At 40.8% G+C, this 26,272-nt stretch overlaps 2 protein-coding genes across 2 annotated transcripts; both read right to left on the bottom strand.

Annotated features, from left to right (window-relative positions):
• Positions 1-772: 772 nt before the first annotated feature.
• On the bottom strand, positions 773-6,112 carry LOC128737950 (intraflagellar transport protein 172 homolog). Its single transcript, XM_053832734.1, has 3 exons — positions 6,074-6,112; positions 3,968-6,009; positions 773-3,914 (listed from the first exon to the last, which is right to left on the bottom strand). Exons 1-3 carry the CDS (start codon positions 6,110-6,112, stop codon positions 773-775), a joined length of 5,223 nt encoding a protein of 1,740 aa, XP_053688709.1.
• A 12,151-nt stretch (positions 6,113-18,263) lies between these two features.
• On the bottom strand, positions 18,264-20,025 carry LOC128736968 (regulation of nuclear pre-mRNA domain-containing protein 1B). Its single transcript, XM_053831491.1, has 4 exons — positions 19,754-20,025; positions 19,059-19,681; positions 18,728-18,871; positions 18,264-18,659 (listed from the first exon to the last, which is right to left on the bottom strand). The coding sequence occupies exons 1-4, from the start codon at positions 19,902-19,904 to the stop codon at positions 18,483-18,485; spliced, it is 1,095 nt and encodes a 364-aa protein (XP_053687466.1). The 5' UTR covers positions 19,905-20,025; the 3' UTR covers positions 18,264-18,482.
• Between the last annotated feature and the right edge of the window lie 6,247 nt (positions 20,026-26,272).

Below are 26,272 nucleotides of genomic sequence, written 5' to 3'. Positions count from 1 at the left end.
AGCTACCTGTTACCCCCCTCCTTTCCACTCTTTCCCCTCCATTCCCAAAAAAATCCTTCCTCATTACTTTCCCTTACCGTCCCTTCATCAATTGTAGAACCATCGTTTCAAAAAATATCTTTTTTGAATTTCTTGGGTAATTTCCTTTGAAAATGTAAAAATAGTGTCGTCCTAAACGTAATATTTCCGGAGATATAAACATAAGAAAATAACAGGTTTTGACAAAAACGGGTATTTTCCTTAAAAATGAAGGTGCTCGCATCTATCGAGGAAATGTCCGATCGGCAACAAATTTTGGATTTGGACTTTCTGACCGAGAACGAGCAATCTGACAGAATTTGATTCAAATCCGTGAAGGTCGATTACACGTTTGAACTTTTTCTCGGTCACTTGACGCGGAATGACCCATATAGGAAACCAAGGCAGTATTTGGAGGAAAAGGACATGGAGTGCCACAGTAGAATGTCCATTTACAGGTTCTTGCGGCACGCCTTGTGATAAACAATACGGCAAAAATAGACATCAACTAAGTCATAATTGTAATATTCAATTGCATTCTTTGATTTATGTTTAATCTATTCAAAGCAAAAACAAAAGTGTACACTATCAAAAATAACTTCATGAACTTCATTGTGCTTAGATTAAAATGGTCTAAAATATGAATTGTAATCAGTTAAAGGAAATTAACTTGTTATCAGGATAGAACATACCGAATTAATCATCACCAGTCAGCTAATATGCATTTAAATCACGCCCATCCAGTATACAGTAGTTAACCAGATAAGAAATTCGCCGGACCACACCATTTCTCAATGAACTCAATCACACCTGGAATGTCCGTCTGCGGAGCCATTCTCGCTGCCACCGTCAACTTACTCCAGGCATCCCGATTGGCAAGCCGGTGAGTACGCTGAAACACGACCGGTTGTCGTCCCATTACCGGATAGCCACTCACCAGACAAGCCTGATCGGAAATACCCAAGCTAGACTCGTACATATTGCGATCATCGGTTGGCAATATCTGATCAACCTTCTGATCCATACTTACGGCAAGCACCCATTCGCGAATTTCCTCGTGCAAACTGAGTTCGTTCTTCAGATGCAACTCAGCCGGTATGGGAACCGAACTGGGGAAGTCCGTGGTTGACAGATCAGAATGGTCGACCAAATTACCCGATCCTTCCTCGATCGCTTCACAAACGTCCAAATAATGATTCAAAATTACAAAAGCTTCCGATTCTCGTCCCATGCCGCGCAGATCCATGCCAGCCTCGTAGTATCCCTTATCGCAGGGAATAATGTCAGTGTGACGCAATATGGAAACAGAAATTTTGACGGCAATTGACTGCAAAGCAGGTGCTTGACGACAAGCTGCTCTGGTGCAGTAGTAGTGAGCTATCATCAGTAACTGCTCGAAACGGTCAATCACGTCAGCTTCTGTTTGATCTGTGCCTCGCAAAGCCTGTACTAGATTCAGCAGAAAATTACGCAAATTTTTCCAAACTTGAATACCGTCTGGCTCACGCAAAGCAAAGCATTCCAATGCTATACGATTGTAGATGTTAAAATTTTGAGCAACTGGCGGTACACCATGCTCTAAATATAGGTTCAATGCAGCGGTACAATCTCCGTCCCGAATCAATTGAGCAGCATATTGGGCGAGATATTTCTGAAGCACGGGAACTCCATGCTGTTTGGCCTTTTCGATGCATCGCGTCCATTGACCTTGCTCTGCAAGTAAATCTAAAGCGCCCATTATGTCAATATCTGCCAACTGTTCAACGTTTCCTTGATTTCTTAGGCGGGACTTTTGCTGTGATTCCACATAACTAACTAACTGTGGATCAATTTCTTTCGCTAGTCGACGAGCCTTATTCCAGTTGTCGGTTTTGATGAACACATCAACTGCTTCTCGTGGTAATTCAGCAGCTAAATATAACTGAGCAGCTGGGCCAATTTGATTGATTTCCATCAGACGTGGACCGAGTTCTCGAGCTATCTCAACTGCATCGGGGCCTTCTAAAAATTGATTACAGATTTCAGCGGCTCTTAACAAAGCTCGGCCAACGGTGGATTCGTCAGCATTAGCATCACTGATTTGTAGCAAACATTCGATAGCCTTTTTAAACTCTTCAGCTCTAGCATATTCCGAAGCTTTCTGCAGCAGATAGCGGGAGTCGTTCACTCCACTGCCGCGATTATTCCGTGCATACAGCTTTTGAATTTCTGCGATTGCAGAAGGAACATACTCTTTAGCAATACGAAGCGCATCACTAAGCATGTTATACTCCTTGTAGTATTCCAGGATCAAATCAGGCCTTTCAGCTCGGACCATCAAGGCCTCGTATTCTGGATAATTTCGAGCTTCCAGTGCTGAAGCAGCCTGACTAAGAAGAACTTCTTTGACAGCTTCGGGAAGATATTTTTCTGCAACACGAATGGCAGCCTTCCAATCTCCGCTGTGTGTATGCATCATAATAGCTTCTTTAGGTTTGTTTGCCAACAAGAACTCAGCTTCTGCTTCTGTAAATTTTCCATCGTCTTCTAAAGCCATAGCAATTTTCAAGTGCACATCATCCGCTGACTTACCACTTGCGTTGCATAATTCTAGAGCAAAATCAAACTGTCCAGCTTCGCATGCGTACAGAATTGAGTTATCAATAAGATTCATCTTCAGTAGTAATCTGGCAGCTGCCTCGATCGGAAGAGACTTGGCCCACATGTAAGCGACCTGATCGGAAGCACCTTCACCTCCTTTTTGCTTTGCCACGCGATGAGCCTCTTCCCATTTATTGGCACCACAGTACATATGAACAGCCGCTTTCCAATCCCCTGCAGCTAGGAAATGAACTTCAGCATTCTTGAAACGATTTTTACCTTCCAACTGACGTGCAAGAGATATGTGAGTTTGTTGCAATAGATTTTTGTGGTATCTCTCTACCAGTCGAATCATCGAGTCGTACATTTCTAGTTCCTTGTACATATTGATGGCAATATCTGGTTCATTAATGGTTAGAAGAACCTTTTCTGCATCCCGGTACTTACCATCGTGTTCTAATCCTTTCGCCATTTCGATAAACATATCGCGAACATCGTCGGTATTCAAGAACTTTTCGGCTATATCAAATGCTTTCTCCCATTGACCGTGCTTATTCAAAAGATTAATAGCTTCCTTGTACATCTCAGCTCTAATCAATAACTCCTCTGCAGTACTGACATCACCGATTAAACACAAGTGTTCAGCTAGTTCTACAGCATATTTTTGAATTTCTTCGGCATCGTCCACAACTTTCGCTATTTGAACTGCTTTACGCCATTGCTTCGATCCAACTGCTGCTTCCAGTGCTTTGACCGTACATCCTGCCTCAATATAATGGCTAATAGACGCATCTAATTGTCGTTTTGAAACCAGCCAATCGCCCCATTCTTCTTCCAGCTTAATCACTTCGTCAGGCGAAACAAAGCGAGCCAAATCTATAGCACGTGCATAAGCTCCTCCCTTCCTATACCAATCGATGGCGTTTTCCTGTTGACCGGTTCGATGAGCTAGCTCCGCTGCTAACTCAAAAAGCTCAGCCTTTACTAAAGCTGCAGAAACTCGAGTTACTATACTCTCATTCGATAGAAGATGTGGAGTCTTTAAAGCTAGTTTGGCAGCTTTCACCGGTTTATTTGCTTTCATGTACAATGTCATTGCTTTATCTTTCTCTCCGCGTTCTTCCAGTACTTCACCGGCCTTTTCTTCTTGGTTTGTATTCAACAGAAACTCCATTTGTTGCTCTTTCAAATTGCCCAGTCCCTGATAACCTCGATGCTCTGCTAGTTTGATCGCATCCTCCCAACGGCGAAGATTTTTATACATATCTAGAGCAGCTTCAATATCTCCCTGTTCGATATAAATTCGCTCAGCTGATCTGTGTAAATAAAAACGCAGTTATTTAATGTGAGGAAACATATGAATACTAACCTCAAATCGCCTCCCAAAAGGGCCATGCGGGCTCTCACTTCGGGACAGCTCATTCCTGGATTACCAGAAGCTTCTTCATATTTCTCAGCGATTTTGATCATCTCTCCAATGTAAAACGTCTTCGAAGCATTCTCCAACGCAGCGAAACACCTTTGTGCCACGCGTAGGTTCTGCTGTGCCAGCGCAATATTCGCCAAATTGTGCCACATTGCTTTCGAAGCCGGTTTATCACCCAACGATTCTAAATAGAAAATTGCCCTCCCGAAATCGCTATCATTTACAGCTGTCCCAAATTCTACCAAGCCTTCGTCCAGATTATAAACATGTTCGGATGCTCCCTCTCGAGTATGAACCTCCGTCCTTCCATCCTCTCGAATCACATCGAATACATCGCCGCGCACAGGCATAATTGTCACATGTTCCGGAAGATCAATGTTGTACCACATCGCTAGATTAGAATCACTCTGAGCTATCGCAACATCACTTGACGGAACCCACTGAACAAAAGCCACCTTAGCCAAAAGGGTTTGTTTCTTCCCTGTTCCGATGTCGACCAAAAGCAAACGCATTTTTTTGTCTCTAAACAGTAGCTTATGACCCGTTTCACTCAGCTCCAGCCAATCAATTTTGGAGTCGTGCGTAATCTGCGTTATTGTCGATTGTAGGATCAAATCTACGACACAAACCGTTTTCATATCTAACAAATAGGCAAGTTTTTTGTTATTTTTTGCATTGCCACGTTCATTCAGCCGAACTGAAATGACATGTGGATTAACAAACTCGGTTCTTACCGAACCCAGGATGTAGTTCTCTCCGTACTCCACAAGGGAAAGTTCGCCGGCATTAAATATCAACGCAACAGTCGGGTTCTCGAAATAGAATCTCTCGTGGCGACCAGTTGCGATCCAAGAAATTTCACTTGTTAGTCCTCGTATTAAGTCACAAAGAATAAGCGAGTCCTCAGTTCGTGCAACTAGGAAATTATCTTTACCCATGATACGAACGTCGTCGATCTCAAGTCCCAGCTGAGATTCTACAATCATGGTGAAAGACGGGTCATGAAGGGATTTTAACAAAACTTGACTTGGGGCAACAAAGGTCAGCTCAAATTTGTCTTGCCAGATAGTTCTACGAAGTACGGATTCATACACTAAAACGGCCCCGCACAGTGATCCTACGGTTAGTCGGGATCCATCTTTTCTCCAAGCGATGGCAGTTACTGTGTACAAATTGGGAATACTCTTGCATAACGATTCGGTCCAAGTGTTTTGTCGTGGACTCCATGTAAAAACACGAATTCGATCGAAACTACCAACCGCTACTGCTTGACCATTCGGACTAGACGCAGCAATCGAAAATTCTCGCTCCAAATCATCTCTAGTATAATCGAAGTTTCTAGTTAATCGCCCTGAAGTATCATAAAAGCAAATCTTCCTATCGCATCCCGCTACAAATATTCCGCTCTGTGGCCAAGCCAATGACACTGGAGCAACTGGATGTTGGAGAATCCTTCCAGAAGGCTCTCCAGGTTCCTCAATTATGTAAAACTTTATGACCGATCCATCGTCATGACCGGATAAAAATCCAGTTCCTCTAGCATTTGCCGCTAATGACACAACTAAACTTTCTGCTCCATACAGTGTCTTTGACTTATTATTTTTACAATGCAACGAACGCACCTTTCCATCCTCCAATCCAGCGATGATCATTCCACCGGCAAGCCACGAGATACATGTCACAGCACCCCCCTGGGGAAATTTATTACAGATCACTTTCTTCTCATTCCAGGTTTCACCGAGCTTGTAGACGTATACAATATTGTCGCTCTGTGCCACCGCTAGACGGCTAGAATCGGGACTAAAAGCAATTCCGCGAATAACATACGAACTTTTTCCGGCATTAACATCTCCAGGTTTCGTGGAAAACTTGTCCCGCCGTTCCCCGTGTTCGTCAAACAGTAATATCGTACGATCGGCGGTAGCCACCGCCAACTTCTGATTATTTGGCGACCAGCATAGACCAGCTATTCGATATAGATGATCCTAGCAGGCCAGTATGTACAAATTAGCATTTTACACATTTTCAAGCGATTGTTCGATTACATACCTGTGCCTCTACAATAGTTTTCATAAATTTTAGCTGCATCTTTTTTCACAATCGACGGTTTTACGTAGCAAAAACTACATTGAAATGAAAAATCGATCAAACAGTGGAAGTTCGAACCCGAATCATTTGTTGTGCAAATGGTTACCATGGATACATCCCTTATTTTGCTAAAATATGTTTCAAAACAATCCAACAGGTTGGCCAACGATCACGCGGTTAACTCGTTCAACACGTGGGTTTGAGACCCATTGCGCATGCGTTAGCTCGTTCACTATGGGAAACGTCCAACAGGTGTCACTGAAGATATGCACCATAGCTGCAAAAGCAGCCGAACAAGAATTAACAGATAAGTAAGAAAAATAAAAACAAATTAAAATTAATAATTCTAAATAAATAATATATTTTATTTATGTTTGAAAACACCTAAATTGCGTAAATAAGGCCATTACAAATATTTTATAAAGTTTTTGTCCTTCCGGTGTTCGGCCACTGAAGGGGGGGGGGGCGTAAAAAAACAAAGTGAATTTTTTAATCGACCAAAAAAAACATGGATTTTAAGAATTTTTATTTAAGGTTTAAACGTGAAAACCGAATCTATTCTTGCTTATAATATATACGTTATTATTTTCTATGCAAAAATATACGAAAAAACACAAAAACGAAGGAAAATTTTTTTGGACGATTTTCGGAAATTCCATTGTTCGAATTTTCATTTCTGTCTCGTGCTAGAAGCGTTAATTCAACTCGAAGACTCATTTTTCGAGTTTTTCAGACTGTAGAGCCCACAGACAATTGATTTTATAAAAAGAAATTTGACTCATATCCTACAAATTATTTTTTTGCCCCCCGATTTTTCAAGCCAATTTCCAAGGGGGGGCGACAAAAACTTTAAATATGATTTGCAACGGCCTAATTTGAATATTATTAGCTTTTCAACCTTTTGCGAAAAAAAATATCATGAATAAGGTGACTTATGATGCAAAATATGGATGAACTGGAATATTTCGATACAGGGTAATTTGTGAGTTATTGCGCACCTAGTGAGTCACTATCAGTTTTGCCGTAGGACGTAAGATGTCGTCATGCAAGTGTCATAAAAAATGATAGTTTTTGTGCGCCCAAGGATCAATTTTGTTGTGTAATTGGCCACATATATTAGCTACGGAATAGATGAATAAATTACTCTTAAAAAACTGTGCTCTTCCAAATCTTGTTACAGATCGTCTATCCCCAACAGTAAGGGCTTCTGTAGCACAATATCAGGTCCATAATATTGGGACCAATACTACTACGGATCAAATTTTCACACTCCAATGAAGCTCCAGAAATGTTTAGAGCACAACGTGCCTACCCATCATATTCCCCTACACTTGGGGGCGGCATACGATACAGTCGAGCGCGAACAGCTATGGCAGATAATGCACGAAAATGGGCTACCGGCCAAACTGACGCGGCTGACCAAAGCTATTCCGGAGTGAGACTGCCTCGACTCATTTGCACGAGTTACTGCTCGACCCGACTGCTCGATTTAACTGCTCCACTTACTACTCGACCCGACTGCTCGACTCAACTGATCGGCTAGACTGCTTGACTAAACTGTTCGATTAGACTGCTCGAATCAACTGCTCGACTGGATTGCTCGGTTCAACTAATAGAGACAACTGATAGACTAGACTACTTGATTCAACTGTTCGACTGAACTACTCGACTCAACTGCTGGATTCAGCTGCTCGAGTCGACTATTCGAATCGGCTGCTTCACTTGACTGTTCGACTAGACTACTCGATTTGACTGATCGAAGGAACCGCTCGACTTAGCTGTTCGACTCGACTGCCGGACTCAACTGCTTGATTCGACTGCTCGACTCGCCTGCTCGACTCGGTTGCTCGTCACGATACCAACGTGCCGCTTATTTGAATCGACAGATTCAAATTATTGATTGCGACAGAAAACAGACGGTTCAGAGCCACTCTCACAAAAGAGCCATTTCCTAAAGCCCTATAAATAAAGAAACTGACTAAAGAAATGATATTAGAGCTCATTTTTGGTTCGTCGAAACCAAGTGCCCATGAATCTCGATGAGACCTTCTGAATCTTTTGCTCGAAAACTTACGGAGTATCAGTCGATCAACGCGGAAGAAAATATTGACTGCAAGCAAACAGCAACAAATATCATCGTATCATCACGAAATCGATCCGTACTGCCTAACGAAAACACCAGGTAATCAAGTTTGTAGCGTACAGTTCAAAAAATTCCCTAAATGTTGAACTCGAAAAAAATATTGTTAGAACTTTTTCAAGCAACATTGAACAGAGTCACGCACAACAATCATCGTTGAGCAAATTAGGTTTAATGATGACAGGAGGCCGCGAGTGACTGAGCTCCAGTGTCAATTCCTTAATCAGTTTCTTTACCTATAAATGTCGACTAACATTTGAAAGGGGCGGATAAGCCAACTGTCAAACAGAACGAGTGAGAGTTCAATTTCCTATGCTGCTCCAGCAAAAAATAACTCTCACTCGTTCTGTTTGACATTTGGCTTATCCGCCCCTTTCAAATGTTGGTCGACAAATGTAAAGTCTGGACGACTGTCATCAAGTAGTTCCAATCGATCTGTCAAAAGTCATTCCAAGCGAACATGGAACAATGTTATCGTTTCTTATTAGCCCTCTCAACAAAAAGTATTAGAACTTATTTTAAATAATTTGTTTTGACTAACTTCTTCTGTGACTAAATAAGCCCACACAACACAGGCCGCTTACGACGATGACTTCTAGTATCTAGAAACCAAAAAAACCAATGTTTGTAAAATTCTCTGTGTTTAAACTTAAGCAGAATGTCAAACAATACTTCATTTTTGAAGAAAATGTTCCAAATTTAAATGTTAACATTTGATAAACAACGAAAATTGAATCAAAGCAAAACATACAATAAGCTGCTGATATTGGTAAAATCACGCAACCACGCATATGTTTGCACCTTTGGCAACGTTGCTGGTTTTTAAAATATGTACAGGGCTGCCAAATCGACGGAATTTCAGACGGCCAGACTTTATATCTTTATAGGGCTTTAATTTTACCCACCTATAGAATCAGCACAGTGGAGATAATGTTTTTATTCAGTTAAATAAAACCCAATGCGAGCCTTGATGCGAGCATAAAAACTATTTGCACAGACAAACAGATGAGACACTCGCGATAACTCCATCGTCCAATCAAAAACCACTCATTTTTTAAAAAAAAAGCATGTTTCGCAACATGGCCACACTGCGGCGCGCGAATGTTACTTTGAGTTTTCAGTATAAAACCATTCAAATGTACAAAACCCAACAGCATAAAACCCTGATGCAAATGCAAGCTACTCCGCAACATGCATAACAGAGGGTGCTAATATGCAAGCAAAATGTGCAGGACGATGGTTTTTAGAGGATTTTCTTCTAAGTGTCATGTCAGTTCGTCAGTGCTATTTGTTTCAGTTTCAGGCTATGACTCTTTTATGTACAACATCTTAGAGCTATATTATTGTAATCGTAAGATCTTCGCATGCCATGATGCGAATAAATTTAACCCATTAAGCCCCACACTTTTTCCAGCAGGGATAGAAAGTGAAAACTGTTGGACCTGGGTAGATTAATAGAAATACTACTATTTATCTAGCCTGAGTAATAGGTAAATTTTATTGGTAACATGTATCGAGGTCATGAAACTTGGTTACATTATAATAGCGATTGATATGAGAAACAATACTTATTATTCTATAAACACATGATCCTACAATAGTGAGTTGTTTATGACAGCTGGCGTCGTCTGACAGCTGGAGTCGTTCTGACAGCTGGCGTCGTCTGACAGCTGACGTTATGATGACAGCCGGCATTCTGCTGGAACCGTATAACAGTTTCCCTGCTACACTGAACGACAAATTGGTGCGGTAATTCATTTCAACACTTCCCCGCAATTTGCACGTTCAACACATTGAATAGCCTTCTATGTGTATCTTTAGGTAACCCCTTTGTGAATGCATCAGCTGGTTGTTCTGCGCTGGGTATGTACTGAAGCTTTAGCCTGCCATCCTTGATTTGATCCCTGATGAACAGATACTTTATATCCAAGTGTTTTAACCGTTGGTGTGATCGGGGTTCCTCTGCTATGCTGATGCATGGTGTGCTGTCTTCCATTATTGTAAAAGGATTTATTGGTATCCCCAACTCATCCAGAAGCTTTGTTAACCACATGCCTTCTTTTGTTGCTGCACACAAGGCAAACAACTCAGCTTCACCTGTCCCGCTCAATCCGGTCTTGAACCATTTAGTATTTGTATCCAATGGTGCCCCCACTGGCATACAATTGCTCATTCCATATCTCTTCAGCAGTTTCTCTACGTATTGAGATTGGAAAATCCCTAGCATCTGTTTTTCAGAGTCGCGATTTATTTCCTTATCTAGGAAATGCTTAACTTTAAATAAATCTTCCATTTGGAATAACCTTCCAAGCTTTTTCTTAATCCATATTCTATCACCAATAACCTTGGCAATGAGCAAAATATCGTCGACATATGCATCCGAGAATGTCCATTTTGAATAGACAGTCTTTACACCTTTTGGAACACAGTTGACCACTGTCCAGATGTTATCTTGATGTAGCGAATCTATTTCTTCTTGAATAGCACGCTTCCATTCTTGCCGGTCTTCGAGTTTCTTCAGTTCCTCTATGTTTTGAGGTATCCCCTCTTTAGTCATAGTGGCTGTATATTCTTGATACCAGAACCGTCGTCTTTTATCTCTCTTTCTTCGTCGTAATGATTGTAGCTCTATATGATCATTTCGAAGATCATAATTCTCGACTTCCCCAACATTATCGAACCTGACAAAGTGCATGTAGTCATCTCTAAAGGTGTCAAAACAACGATAACCATCGTTTGTTTTCTGCTCTATGCTTCCACAAATGTTTAAATGCAGTAATACTAATATTCGGTTTCGTCTTGGCTGTTTCCAAAAATGAAATTTAAAAGCTGCATGCTTCCCTGCCAAACAACCCTTACATTTATTTGCTGCATTTATTGTTGACGTACAGTTGATTCCCTCAACCATTCGTTTCCTCTTTTGAACATCGATTTTCTTCATTTTCATCGACAATTGTTTGTAAGCTGACAGTTGTCGCATGTTTACTGCGCCATACTTCCGTAAACATCTAAATTTTGCCAATTCTAATGATCGTTTCGATCTTAGCTTTCTCAGCCTTTGGAATTTGAAAGCTGCCTGCTTCCCTACCAAACGTAGATCTGCTGTATCTCTCACTGAAGTATAGTTGATACCCTCAACCATTTCCTTCTTCCCTTTCGTTTTCTCCGACAATCGTACGTTTACTGCTCCATGCTTCCATAAACGTCTGAATTTGACCAATTCTAACAATCGTCTTAATCTTGGCTTTCTCAAGTTTTGAAATCTGAAAGCTGCCCGCTTCCTTATCAAAAATACATTCACTGTATATACTCCTGAAGTGTAGTTGATACCCTCAACCATTGCCTTCTTTTTGGTTTCCTCCGACAATCGTTCATTAGACAACGATAAAGCCCCAAACACAATGCATACGAATTTTACTACGTTGCGGCAATTTGACAGTTTTTTCATGGGTTTTCTGTCAAATTTCCGCAACGTAGTAAAATCCGTATGCATTGTGTTTGGGCCTTAACAGTGTCAGGTTTACTGCTCTATGCTGCCGCAAATATCTGAATTTTACCAATTCTAATGGTTGCTTTGATTTTGGCTTTTTCATGCTTTGAAATTCGAAAGCTACCCGCTTCCCCGCCAAACAACCATTACATTCATTTGCTATCTCTATCACTTCTGAAGTGCAGCTGATATCCTCAGCCATTCCCTTCGTGATTAGCATCTCTATTCCCGGATTTGTCAAGTGCGCTAGTCTTTTATGCCAAGTATTAAGACTCACTTGATTTCTATCCAATGCTGAGCAGATTTCTTGTTTGTTCAATCCATTGACAAACTTCCCCGAAGTATCAACTTCGTTCTCGAAAATGACCTTTTCGTTCGTAAAAGTAACCCTTTTATTATCTTCACTCGATTTAATTATCGAAAGTGAAGCACGCTTCGTAGCCCGAAGGTTTCCATTAACTTTTGCAGTTGTTTCCTTGATTGGTTTACGCAACTCCTCTTCTTCCGCCAGCGACTTGTCATTCGCTCTGTGGTCGCATGCTCCTGAATCTGCTATGGCTCTGATTATTTTGCTACCTCTATTGATGTTTCTGTCATTTCTCATCACGTATGCTCTCTTGGTTTCTGTCTTGCTCTGAAATCGTATTTCTTTTTCATTGTACCTTTGCAACAGTGGACAATTACTCTTATAGTGTCCAATTTCATTGCATACAAAACATCTGCTGGTTAACTTCTTAGCTTTCAATGCAAAGTTGTGACTTTTCTCTTCTTCGGGTTCATCAACTTCTGCGTCCACGAATACCTGCTTTATTTCGGCGATTGTTTTCTTACAGAGCTCTTCATGAGATTGAATCATTAGTGACCCCTTGATAAATTTGTACTTCGTCGGTATAGCAATTAGCAGGGCATGCACCTTCTCTGCATGCGAGATATTGGCACCCATACAATCCAGCTCCCTTAGCACTAAATCGTACTCTTCAAATATCTTTTCAAGTGTTTGTAAGTTCTTATGCTTTATACCAAAGAGACGGTCTCGCATATTTACTACTGCGGCAGTACCGGATTTCTGGTACGTCTTTACAAGAACGTCCATGACTTCCTTTGCATATTCCAGACCGATGACCTTGTTCAACACTTCGTTGTTGATCAGCATAATAATTTCATCCATGGCTTCAATGTCTTCGAATAATCGCTTCTGCAGCTTTTTCTTTCTTGCTGCCTCCTGCTCAGGAGTAGCTCCCTCTACTGGTTTATAGAACGTTTCCTCCATCGGTGTACGCAGCAGTGTGTGTATCAGCTGCATTTTTGCCAGACGATGCTCCACACGCCACTTCCATGCTGGAAAGGTGGCTCGTTTGCCATCGAAGATTGTTACCCGATCGAAGCCTCGTACTGCAGTCAACGGCAATGTGAACTCGAGAGTGCCCCTCTCGTAGCCACCGTTCCGTCGACCGCTGCCGCCGTTGTTCCTATCCGCCATGTTGGCAGAATCGAAGTATGCAGAGAATTACCGGGTTAACCACCGAAAGTATAACGTACAGTAGTATTGCTGCAATCGGATCAAAAGATGTAAAGTCCCGTAAGTAAATTATACTCTGGAACCATTCGATTAACCACCGAAAAAACACGTTCAGCAGTTTTGCTGCAACAGGATCAAAGGGTCTGACGTCCCGCGAGTAAAGGGAGCTCAGGAATTATCCGGTTAACCACCGAAAATATCACGTCCAAAGTGTCAGATGTCCCACGAGTAAATCGTACTCAGGAATTATCCGGTTAACCACCGAAAATATCACGTCCAAAGTGTCCGATGTCCCACGAGTAAATCGAACTCGGGAACCATCCGGTTAACTACCGACAATGTCACGTTCTGCAGTTTTGCTACAGTCGAATCAAAAGATGTGACGTCCCGCAAGTAAAATGAATTCGGGAACCATCCGGTTAACCACCGTAAATATCACGTTCAGCAACAGTATTGCACCAGGGTCAAAAAACCTGAAGTCCCGCAAGTAAATTGAGCACGGGAACTATCCAGATTGAACCTCTTTCACCGGTTGGCTGCTTTTCCGTCAGTTGCCGCTAGGTGCGCTGGTATCTCCAGTTAACGACTGGGTGTGTGGATTCCCAGTTTACTACTGGATTCGTGGACTGCCAGTTACCTACTGTGTCTGCTCTACCAGCTGACTACTGGTTAGCTTTTCAAATAAAGGAATTTCTTCCTAGGATTAGTAACCCTAATCCACAAAAACTCTAGTCTCCACTAGATGATCTTGAGGTTGGCTGGGCCTATAACCTGTTGCTCAGGCTAGATAAATAGTAGTGTTTCTATTAATCTACCTAGGTCCAACAAAAACTTTCAGGAAAATTCTCTTTTAGGTCAACTAAGAAAAAATCGCTGACTTGTATTTTTAATTTTGACTCTGTGTCCCGCAACGCTACGTTGCGAAAACGCAACGCTGGGCGTTAAGGGTATACCGTTTTTGCATACCTTCAATATTGTATGTATGTATGTATGTATGGGGGGAATCCACCATCAGTTCAAGGTCCTGCCAGTGTACCTGGGTAGACTTACAGTAGATCTAAATTTGATTGTCAAATGAATTTCACACTAAAGCTGTTGTAGAAAGACCAAAAGGGATTGGGCGGACCCGCACGCAGAGACACTTGTGCGCAGTCCGCGATTATAAGAATTTCCGTGAGAATTTACTTCCAACATTAGGATCCTTCCATGTAACAATCAATTTAGCTGCACCAGCCTTAACCCACGTGATGGTTTGTTTGTTCGAAGAGTGCAACATAAATATTGTTTCAGACCTTCAGGAGTTTCCTCCTAGTGATTCCGGTTGACTCCTCACTCCATCCTCCAGTCTTCCACTCATATGTTGCCTCTGTATTCATGAATTTATCATTTTATGCATATAATGAATTTATCACAGGATATATAATTAATAAGGGTAAAAATAAAACGAGCTCACCAGCAGTCCTTGGCATCAGATAAAGTTGCATCATAATGATGCCATCATTTGAGTTTCCATCAATCCTACATGTACAACAACCCAACAAAATCCATGTATATTATTAGCAAGTTTTGCGGTCAATATTTTCATTGTATAGGTTATAGGTTATAGGTATAGGTATAGGTTTTTGAAGAGCTAGAACGAAACAAACAATTAGAATATATGTCAGCCGTCTGCCCTAAACTACGATTTTGATATCAGGCAGCCGGGATCCACGCAGCATCGCACCTCCTAGCTTAGCTACTCAATCTTAGAGCTCAATAAAGCTATGTTGGACGCATCTTCATTGCCTTCCCCCTTTCATACCCTCATTATTGTGCATATAAATACTTCATACTTCTTTACCGTTAAATCAAACTTGGGATTTTTGTTTTTGGAATTTTGAGTATTAATAAAGATTAAATGAACAAGTAAGAGTATTACACGTTATGTTTTATGATAGATATCGAAACATTTCGGTTGGAGACCATCTTTGCACTCGACGCATAGTATGCAGTTTGAATCCTAAATGCACGTCATCGCCGATGATTAATTGCCTACCAACACGTTCCGGAAAGGTTGTAACATTAAAGGTGGGGGGGTTACAAAAACAATCGGGAATAGCCTAACCTTAAGCAGTTTATTCAAGATATGGGAAATTATTTTCAGTTAAAAACTATTTAGGTTGAAATTGAGTGTACTTCATTTGACAAAAAATCGAATTGAAACAAAATCAGACAAATGTTAAAATTTTGCCTTTTAGTTCACATCGAAGTACGTTGTGTGTTCGAATCGCGGCTGGGAGAGGCTGTAAAAGTCCATAGGATCGAGCCTCTTCGAGACGCGGTCAGGGTCGAAACAAGCTAGCAATTTTGCATGCTTTTCAAGATCGCTCCTGAGGGGGTAATTCGACAAGCGGATATCGAAAAAAGAAGTTTGATTTTCAATAAATGTAGCAAACTACGCAGGCTACGCTTTTTGATATTAAAACCAGAAACTTTGTCACGGCGGTGGCCATTTGCGCTAGACTGAAAGCGGAGGCTAGGAGGATTGGGTAGAAAATAAATGCGTCGTAGACCAAATACATGTATGGTAGAGGCTCAAACGAGAGCAATGTGCGCTTTTCGCGGACGGCAATTGTTGACAGCGACGAACCAGAAGTGGTAGATGAGCTCATGTATGTGGGATCGTTGGTGGCCACGGACAGCAACACAAACAAGGAGATCCAGCGTATTCAAGCAGGACACAAAGCCTACTTAGTAAAACGCCACGATCAAGAGGCATAAGCCGCCGTACGAAGCTAACAATGTGTAAATCCACTTCTGAGCCCTTATAGACGGTGAACTACAACTTCAGAAACGCCTGGGAAATGGGCGACGAATAACTCAAGAACGAATTGAATGAAGCTTAAAACAGCACGAACCACCCCGGCTCTAAGCCGCTGACAACGACGACGAAGATCGTACAACCAGCCCCGCAAATTTTCTTGTGTTCTAAACCAGCACCGGGCATAGTCGAAACAAATAACAGACGCTGACTTTCACTTACCTTCGCATCCTACATGAAGAGACTGGTCTCATTTGTTGAATGAGAATGTTTCAAGCAAGCGCCAGTTGAAGTTGGTGACTGTTTCAAGTGACGACAACTGAAAGTCAGGCACGAACACGATTTGTCGACATTGGCGTAGCTAGAGGGGGTGCCTGGGGTACCAGGCCCCCTCCAGAAATTTCCAAGCTCCCTCCAGAAATTTGGAACTTAAAAACCGAAAAAAATTTAGTGTATATGTCCCGCGTATATATTTTCTTTTTCACTAGTCGTCGTCAGTAGCCGGCTCATGCTGTTTCATTCAGTCGTCCCCATTCAACTCCATCTTGGGCCATTCGTCGCTAATTTCCCAGTCTCAGAAGTGCAAATCACTTTCGACCTGGTCGAGTCATCGTTGAGCCTCCCTATTCCTGATGCCGCAGTTGTTAAAGAGAACTGTTTTAGTCGCACTGTAGTCTACTGACTTTCGCCAGATGACGATGGCAATCTCTTTAAACAGTGCTTGTAGCTCGAGACGCACACGTCTCCGCTACTCTCCACTTTCAGTTTGTACTCCCCCAAATATCGTCTGCAGCACCTTCCGCTCGAACATGGCAAGGACATGTATGTCCTCTGTGAGCAGTGTCATGGCTTCAAGTCCACAAAGAACTATTAGTTTTCGTATGGTGGCGTACGCTTCTGGATCGTTGCGTTTTGCGAAGGACAAAATGGGCCCGATTTCCTGCTTAAATGCGCGGCTGGATTCTGTTACTAGTGTTGTTGTCCGTGATTACCAGCGATCCCAAATACACAAACTCATCTGCCACTTCTAGTTCGTCGCCGTCAACAGATACCGTCCGCGGGAGGCACGCCTTTGTTTCCTTTGAGTCTATTTCTTTCAAGTATCAGGTTTTCGACGCATTTCTGTTTTGCTCACTCCTCCTAGACTCCGCTTCTAACGGATCATCCCCATAAGTGCGAAGTTGAATAGCATGCAAAATATGCCGTTACCTTCTCTTAAACCTCACCGTGTCTCGAAAGAACTCGAAATTGTCTCTGAGATGCACACGAAACACATAACACAATCCAATGTAGCTCTGATCAGTCGCGTCAGTTTATCCGGAAAACCGTGTTCGTGCATTATCTGCCATAGCTGGTCTCGATCGACTGTATCGTATGTTGCTTTGAAATCAATACAGATGTGATGCGTGGATACGTTGTACTCCAAACATTTCTGCAAGATCTGTCGGATGATAAACATCTGGTCCGTAAACCCGCCTGGTATTTCCCTATAAAACTTTGTGCTATATCGGTGACAGCCGGAGTAACAAGGCACCCTCCAGAGAAATTTCTTAGCTACGCCAATGTTTGTCGATGGTGACTAAGTTAACTATTACATGCATTATATTGTAGGAAATGTTACTGAAATTCAATTCACTTGCGTTAAAAGTTCCTGACCTTCTACTGAATGTTAGATAGGAAAGTGAAAATGAAACTTTAAAACCGATCGTCATGCTGACGTGAGACCTCTTTTACTGGCGCAGATTAAAGCCAGCCTTGAAGCGAAGCGGTGTTGCTTCAGTTGAAACCGAAGCTTCATTGCTTCATTGTCGAGTGGCAATTTGCAATTGGAAGTGATGTTGTCGGACCCTGCTCTAACCTGATGGCTGTGAAATTTCAAGCTTGAAAGTGTAGAACAATTTTTCTTCTGGGGGGGTCGTCTTCCATGTCTCGTGGAGATGCAGTATGCAAAAGCCTTCCTTAGGTGACTAGGACTACAGGCAATAAGTGAGCTTTCACCAGGTTCCTCTTAGCTTTAAAATAGAGGTTGACTGGAACAGTTGATGAACAATCTCTCCCAATACTGTGCGCTTGGTAGAAATGGGAAAAGTTATTTCAATTTCATTGATTTATGCATTTTTGCGAACCAGTTGCGCTATGGTCGGAAATGTCATCTCCCAAGTAATTGTATAATTGCTGCCGGATTCTCTAACCAAAGCAAGTTTATTGGCTGTAGTTATGCTATCAGAAAAGTGATTTAAATTCACTGATTTCGTCTTTGCTCACAATGTGCAAAAAATCCGTTTATTTGTTGCAATGACCGAATCAGCGGCCTTGCTGCCGCTAACGTGTTCATTGGGATATACAATTATTGATATTTTATTTTGATTAGTAACTCAAATATAATTTACGGAAAAAATAAGCATAAATGTTTCCGCTTTCTTATTTGGTCATTTTTCTGCTAACATAGTGATGAATGTTAAACAAGTCTCCCGCAGAAGGTAACGGTGCAAGACCTCCGGTTACATCTGGTAAGCTTGTAAGATCAGGCAAGTTGTGCATGTGATTACGCACCTCTCGTTGAACATCTTTGATCTTTGAAAGCTTTGCTTGGTACTCCTAACAAAATAAACAATGTTAATACATAATCTGTATACAGGAACAAAACAATAGTCTGTGAAAATTACATGCAGTCGCTGCTCAGCTTGTGCTAGAAGTTCCTGCTGCTCTCGTTGGAAATCTTTCAACATCGTGGTCAGTTTCTTTCGGTCGTCCATTTCAGACGCCAACCTCGCATTATAGTCGTTCAAAATTTGAATGGCATCATTCACCTAAAATTAACCATGGAAATACATAATAAGGATATTTACGTTTACTTTTCAAGTAGGGTAACCAACGTATTTTGGATCCCATCAATATCCAACATGTACATAATTTGGACACTTACAGCAAAATTCAATGAAAGTGTCCAAATTATGTACAGCTCGGTTATGCTCATTGATACGGGTGTAAACATACCTTCAGTGCTAAACGCATAGCTGCTTCTTTATCTTCGAGCTTGGCCAGCGCTGAGAGCTCAGAAACTTCTGGTGGCAAGTTCGCAATTCGCTCTCGGACGACAGCATCGCTGGAAGCAGAGTTCTCCAGCTCTTGAATTACTTTGATCAACTCCTCAGGTTCGGGAGGGTCACCATCCGGCAAGTGTGGACTAAGCGTTACATGCGTTTCGACCTTTCCGTTAACCTCGATGGTTTCGGACTTGACTTTTTTCTCGCCACTGCTGGAACTTTTAGATTTCTTTGCAATACTACGACCACTTGCATCATCATTCGATGATGTATCCGCCTTCCGTTTTTTCTCCTCAGCAACTTTTGTCGGTGCTGGACTTTTTTCCCTTTGGTTTAGCAATCCTGAGTATTCTCTGATTCTTGCTTCTTCATACACACCTCGTTCCGCCCAAATATTCAGAATTCGATTCAAGTTATGTACCGTTTTCTCTTCCGGTCCCGATTGAGCTATATATTTAAATGCCTTTAATAAAGCACTTTCAAACTCTTTACCAAATTCAGGACCTTTCTTCTTACTGTTTTGAATTACATCATTAGCCAGGTACATAAATGTAAGTTTCTTCGATGTTGGAGCTGCAACATTTGTTTAGTAAATAAAAATCACTATTAAAACAATATTCTAACATACGAAATACGACTCTGTACCTTTATGCAGCTCCTTCAACCAGGTTTTTACGATAATCGAATGGTGCTTCCGATGATGGATTAGCCATAACGAAAGTGTTTGAATACTTTGCTGACTGGGGTTAAGCTCCAGCAGCTTCTTCACCAATCCAGATTCCGTGAATGACGACATTATTTACATTTGCATTGAAAACTTACTTTGCGATCGCGAAATGAATCGCTCAGCAAGTGTCAATCGAAAAACCAGCTGGAATGTGCAAAATTTTCACTCGTTTTTTCAACAAACTAAAACAAATGCGACGACCGCAAGGTGTCAAACCAAAACATTTTCACTTCAAACGTCAAAGTTATAAGTTTCAAACGTTTCAAAACATTCACGAGTAGAGTAACTGTCAATGCAGAATGTACCTAGTGCTCGCAGGGTTGTATTGTATACAGTGCTTCCGAAAAAATGAAGATAGAATTAACAAAAGGGCGAATGTCGCAAGTGTAAGCAAACCGACTGAGGGTTGATTTTCCTATGCTGGTCCAGCAAAAAATAACTCTCACCCGTTTTGTTTACATTTGCGACATTCACCCTTTTGTTAATTCTATCTAGAAATATTTTCTTTTTCACAAGGTATCTCGAACTGCAGTAAGTGACAGCCAAGGGGTTTCCAGTAAAGCGTATAAGTGCGTAGTAATCAGAAATTACTTTGTAATCATTTCTAGAATTAACAAAAGGGCGAATGTCGCAAATGTACACAAAACGAGTGAGAGTTATTTTTTGCTGGGCCAGCATAGGAAAATCCGCCAAATGACCAAATAAGAAAGCGGAAACATTTATGCTTATTTTTTCCGTAAATTATATTTGAGTTACTAATCAAAATAAAATATCAATAATTGTATATCCCAATGAACACGTTAGCGGCAGCAAGGCCGCTGATTCGGTCATTGCAACAAATAAACGGATTTTTTGCACATTGTGAGCAAAGACGAAATCAGTGAATTTAAATCACTTTTCTGATAGCATAACTACAGCCAATAAACTTGCTTTGGTTAGAGAATCCGGCAGCAATTATACAATTACTTGGGAGATGACATTTCCGACCATAGCGCAACTGGTTCGCAAAAATGCATAAATCAATGAAATTGAAATAACTTTTCCCATTTCTACCAAGCGCACAGTATTGGGAGAGATTGTTCATCAACTGTTCCAGTCAACCTCTATTTTAAAGCTAAGAGGAACCTGGTGAAAGCTCACTTATTGCCTGTAGTCCTAGTCACCTAAGGAAGGCTTTTGCATACTGCATCTCCACGAGACATGGAAGACGACCCCCCCAGAAGAAAAATTGTTCTACACTTTCAAGCTTGAAATTTCACAGCCATCAGGTTAGAGCAGGGCCCGACAACATCACTTCCAATTGCAAATTGCCACTCGACAATGAAGCAATGAAGCTTCGGTTTCAACTGAAGCAACACCGCTTCGCTTCAAGGCTGGCTTTAATCTGCGTCAGTAAAAGAGGTCTCATGTCAGCATGACGATCGGTTTTAAAGTTTCATTTTCACTTTCCTATCTAACATTCAGTAGAAGGTCAGGAACTTTTAACGCAAGTGAATTGAATTTCAGTAACATTCCCTCACTCGGTTTGTTTACGCTTGCGACATCCGCCCTTTTGTTGATTCTATCTTCATTTGCGAATTAATTAGGTAATCAATGGTAATCAGTAGAGTAATCAATGATAATCTTAAGTAATCATTGGTAATCATGATTAATTTATAGTAATCACAGGAGATTGATTAGTAGTAATCAGAGGTAATCAGTAAAGTAATCAAAAGTAACTTTTTTCAAAGGTGCGTAGTAATCATTGATGTTGGAAAGTGACAGCGACTTAATGTCCCTGGCTACGGGGTCAAGTGGCTGTCAAATTCATACATTTTCGATGTCCCACGCATAGGTACCAAACTGTTAATTTTGACAGGTACCAAAAAATTTGCTGGGAATTCCCGGCATAGCAACACACCATGCCCTTGGTCCCGGGTTCAAAATTTGACAGCGGATCCAAGGGGTTTCCAGTAAGGCGTATAAGTGCGTAGTAATCAGAGATTACTTTTGTAATCATTTTCGAATTAATTAGGTAATCAATGGTAATCAGTAGAGTAATCAATGATAATCTTAAGTAATAATTGGTAATCATGATTAATTTATAGTAATCACAAGAGATTGGTTACTAGTAATCAGAGGTAATCAGTAAAGTAATCAAAAGTAACTTCTTTCAAAGGTGCGTAGTAATCATTGATGTTGGAAACACCTACAGCGGATCCAAAACAATGTCGAGGCTGTCGAGTGCACGGGAATGACACTTCCAATGCCAACCTGTACAAAAAAACGTAGCCAACATAGAGCGGGCCCAAGCTGACAGCTTCATAGATGGGCTCAAGCTGACAACCGAGTCGGATGTATAAATTGTTAAATTTTGTTAGTTTTAGTTTGATTTTAGCCAAGGTTTCAGCATCACATAGCCAATGGCAGGCAGACAATTGATGCGAAATACATGAAATTGTGAAAATGGTTAGTTAAGGGGACATAAACGACTAAAATTTATAAAAAAATAATGATTTTTATTTAAGATTTTGGTTCTGCAGTCTTTTCCGCTTATTTTGATACTAACTTTGTAATGATCCGACCACGGTAAGTGGCCGAAAAACGATCATACACATGAGTATTCCAGTGCGGCGTGGAACAACTTCGGCGGAATAAAACGCCTCTCCTGGCAAACCACGATATTCAAACTTTATGTACCTTATTCTCAGAAACTACACAACGTATTGGAACCAACTTTTTTTTATTTTGTTGGTAGTAGCTTGACAAAGACTTTTATAACTTCTGAGGTTTGTAAACGAAACACAGCCAGAGAAAAAAGAAAAAGAAGACCACATTTTATCTATTTTTCTTCTTTTTTGTTTTTCTCAAGCTGTGCCTTTGCCCAGCAGGGTGGTGTGGCTGTCAAATCACATACATTGTCCATGTCCCACTCATCGGTTTTGGTACCTTTGGTACTGGGACCTACTTAAAGGTTGATTCGTTTTAAAACAACTGAAACTAATTAGAAAGCAGTTGAACACAGCTTTTTAGTTATATTTAATTTAACTATTATTAGCTGTTATTTTCGATACGCTGGCTGGTTCCAAATTATCGCCATCCATGGATGTTTAGTCCGCATAATTTTGACAATTTCACACCCCTGCCTTTGCCAAGCTACTACCAACAAAACAAAAAAATAGTTTGTTCCAATACGTTGTGTAGTTTCTGAGAAAAAGGTACATAAAGTTTTAAAATAATGGTTTTGACGTAGGACTACGTCTTACGGCAAGTTTTGAGATAGGGTCCCAAGGAACAATTTTTGCTTATTAAACGTTTCACCGACAGCTTTTATTCAGCACATGCTGTATAGCTGCTTTTAAAGTATATCTAAACACCTCTGTTCAATGCTTATACAGTTGGTTTTGGAGAATTTAAACAGCACAGTGCTGAATATGGACGTGGAAGATGCGTTTGTATGACTGTTAATCAACGTATAGTAAAACGTTTATTCAGTACGCATAGAGATGTTTATTAAACTGCTGCTAATGACACTGAAGCTACGTTTATTCCACAGCAGTTCAATATTTAGACAAGCAAAAAGAATAAAATATGCAGGAAGTAGCTACTGTTATTTTATTTTGTGGGTTTCGTTATTTTCATGTTCACTTTTGTATTCGTATTTTTATAATTTAATAAGAGACTTAGTAGGAAATCGTTGGTTGACTCAAAATTTATCAAGCCTGCCATTTACTTTTTTCATTCATCCGGACTCGAACTTACATCCTGACGATCGGAAGCCATCGACGAACACATCTGAGATAATCTGACAGATGACAGGCGCCGAGTTTTTAGCCGATGTGTATTTACCAGTTTAAGTTTGTCAAGCATGGAACAAAAATGGGCTAAAATACATTTAAGTGCTGAAAAGTAGTTTCTTAAATCATGTTTGGCATCTGCTGTACAAGATTGCTTTAGAAGTATTTATTCTGCACATGTTAAACATTTAATAAACTATGTGTGCTAAAGTATTTCGCTTGTACCACCAGCAATACCAGCAACATAACACACTCACAACGCAAAGTTTTTTTTCTCTTGAATATTGACGACGGTGAGCGGTACTACTGAGTGAAATTCACTGGAAACTGGAAATCCAGAACTTTCGGCTAGCTGCGAACATTGTGTGCGATTGTTCAGTTAGTTAGCAGTGATGTTATTAGTTAGCAGCAGTAGTGATTAGTTAACAGCAGAAGCGGTTCGTGCCAGTACCGCAGAGGAATAGTACTTTTGTCACCCCGTCATTAGTTTACGCAGATAGTACTGCTTCCTGAGCTAAACGCTACGTATATTTGTCATCGGATCGGATTTAGTTTTTTTCATCTAAGAAACAAAAAGCAGCAGTTGATGGCAAGAGCAGAAGTGGTTTTTTTTGCGCACCGGCAGCGGGAGCTGATCACGCGATTACGGTACGGCGCTACCAGCAGTGGTGGTATCGCCACTATGCCACCCGACCATAACAATTCTGGTGGCTTTAGCCCGACGCAATTCATCTCGCTGAGCAAATCTATTGTGAGTAACTCGCAAAGCGTCAAGCAGAGCTGGTTGCCTTGGACGAGGGATAACGACACGCCGAGGGAGAAGATACATACCGTCCAGACAACAACAAATAAAAGGATTGCCACGACCAGCAAAGACTTGTCTGCTAAAAGTGGTGATGAAAATTTTTTCTATTCTTAATCTGTAAAAAAAAGAAATAAAGTGTACCTAATATAAATTTATTTATATAAATTATAAAGTGTAAAGTATAAAGTGTCATTCAAGTTATTGGTGTTATTGGCTGCCATCAAGCACTATTTATTCCACACCTGCTCTTGGTGGTGCTACTGATACGTTTGTACGACGATTAATCGACACATATTTCACACTTGCTCTCAACAATGCAGCAGATACGTTTGCGCAACTATCATTCGACCCTTATTCCATCACTATTCCACAGTTGCTCTCAGCAATGCTGCTGATTCGTTTGCATAACATTTATTCCACTTTTATTCTGCACGTGCTGTCAGCAATGCTGCTGATACGTTTGCGCCACGTTTATTCCATCCTTATTCCACTACTATTCCACATGTGCTTTCTGTAATACTGCTGAAACGTTTGCACAATGCTTATTCCACTCTAATTCCACTTTTTCTCCACAATTGCTCTTAGCTGATACGGTAGCTTTTAAGCGACCGGTATTCCACACCTGCTCTTAGCTGTGCTGCTGATACGTTTGCACAATGCCTATTCGACTCTCGTTCCACACTTAAATAACAACATGTAGATGTTGATTAAAAGCTAGGAAAAATGTGGGATATAACGTTTAAACAACACGCACTTCAGCAAATTCGCTTATTCAGCACTGGATGCTACCACGCAACTCTTATTCCACACCTGCTCTTTTAACTGCTGCCGTTTTGTTCCTTGGGGTGTCATTCCAAAAAATCGAAAAATGCGAGCGTCACGAAAAATGAAAGGTTTTGAGCGCTAATAGCTCAGCGGTTTTCCGATCGATTTTCAATATTCTTACACCAATCGATCGGAAAATCTTCTAAGAATTGACTCAAATGAAGAAAAGTATGGATTCTTGATGTTGAACTATTGAAAAATTAAAAATAATGAACCTATGTTTTACCAGAATTCTCGCTTCGTGATTGGTTGGAAGATTCTTTACGATGATCTAAACCTATACCAATTTAATATCTGTGCTTGGGAAGTAAGCCAAAACAAGTGACAAAGCTTCCTCATTTCAACAAGATTTCTTAACACCGCGGTTCAACCTAGACCATTTTGATGTCCTTGCTTGGGAAGTACGCCAGAGAGAGCGACAAAGCCCCCTCGTGCCAACAGATTTCTTACAAACGCGATTAAACCTAGTCCAATTTGATGGCTGTGTTAGGGAAGTGTGCCAGAAAAAATGACACAAGTTCGTTGTCCCAATAGATCGCAAATTCTTTACTGCGAGACGATTACACCTAGGCGATTTTGAAATCTGTGTTGGAAAAATGTGCTACAGCTGTAGTGTTTTGTTATAATATGACTCTGTATGAATACGCATGCTTACCGTTTCATTAGAAGTGTAGTGAAAAGATGTGCTGTTGATAAAATAGGATTGAATTTGTAAAATCCCTTCAACGTGGGAAACCATGGATAATAAAAACAATCTTTAATTTCAGTAAGGTAGCAAGAAAGCATTAGTTTGTGTTCTTGATTTTGTTAAATTGTCTTCAAATGCACAATCTTTTGAGAATTGAACGTATGCAATGTTACTACTTTGATAAATGTTACATACAACGCATGTAACATGTATATATGTTGCATATAGCATGTATACAGCACTCGTTCGCTAACTGCACGAGCAGACCAGTGCATCTAACGAATTTCGTTTTTTAATTGCACTAAGACAGAACTGTCAAGAATATTGGGGGGTGTACCAATGT

Source organism: Sabethes cyaneus, chromosome 2 (assembly GCF_943734655.1).
Source record: "Sabethes cyaneus chromosome 2, idSabCyanKW18_F2, whole genome shotgun sequence".
Classification (NCBI taxonomy): domain Eukaryota; kingdom Metazoa; phylum Arthropoda; class Insecta; order Diptera; family Culicidae; genus Sabethes; species Sabethes cyaneus.
The sequence above is the reverse complement of the archived record's forward strand: the minus strand, read 5'-3'. Positions and strand labels throughout refer to the sequence as shown.

Bases quoted from the DNA above. Each gene is read 5' to 3' on its own strand.
- LOC128737950 (XM_053832734.1), bottom strand. From the start codon at position 6,112: ATGCAGCTAAAATTTATGAAAACTATTGTAGAGGCACAG. The intron at 6,010-6,073 runs GTATGTAATCGA...CTGGCCTGCTAG, and splicing joins AAACTATTGTAGAGGCACAG to GATCATCTATATCGAATAGC. The intron at 3,915-3,967 runs GTTAGTATTCAT...TTATTTACACAG, and splicing joins CTTTTGGGAGGCGATTTGAG to ATCAGCTGAGCGAATTTATA.
- LOC128736968 (XM_053831491.1), bottom strand. From the start codon at position 19,904: ATGTCGTCATTCACGGAATCTGGATTGGTGAAGAAGCTGCTGGAGCTT. The intron at 18,872-19,058 runs GTATGTTTACAC...GGTTAATTTTAG, and splicing joins CTATGCGTTTAGCACTGAAG to GTGAATGATGCCATTCAAAT. The intron at 18,660-18,727 runs GTAATTTTCACA...TTATTTTGTTAG, and splicing joins AAGCTGAGCAGCGACTGCAT to GAGTACCAAGCAAAGCTTTC.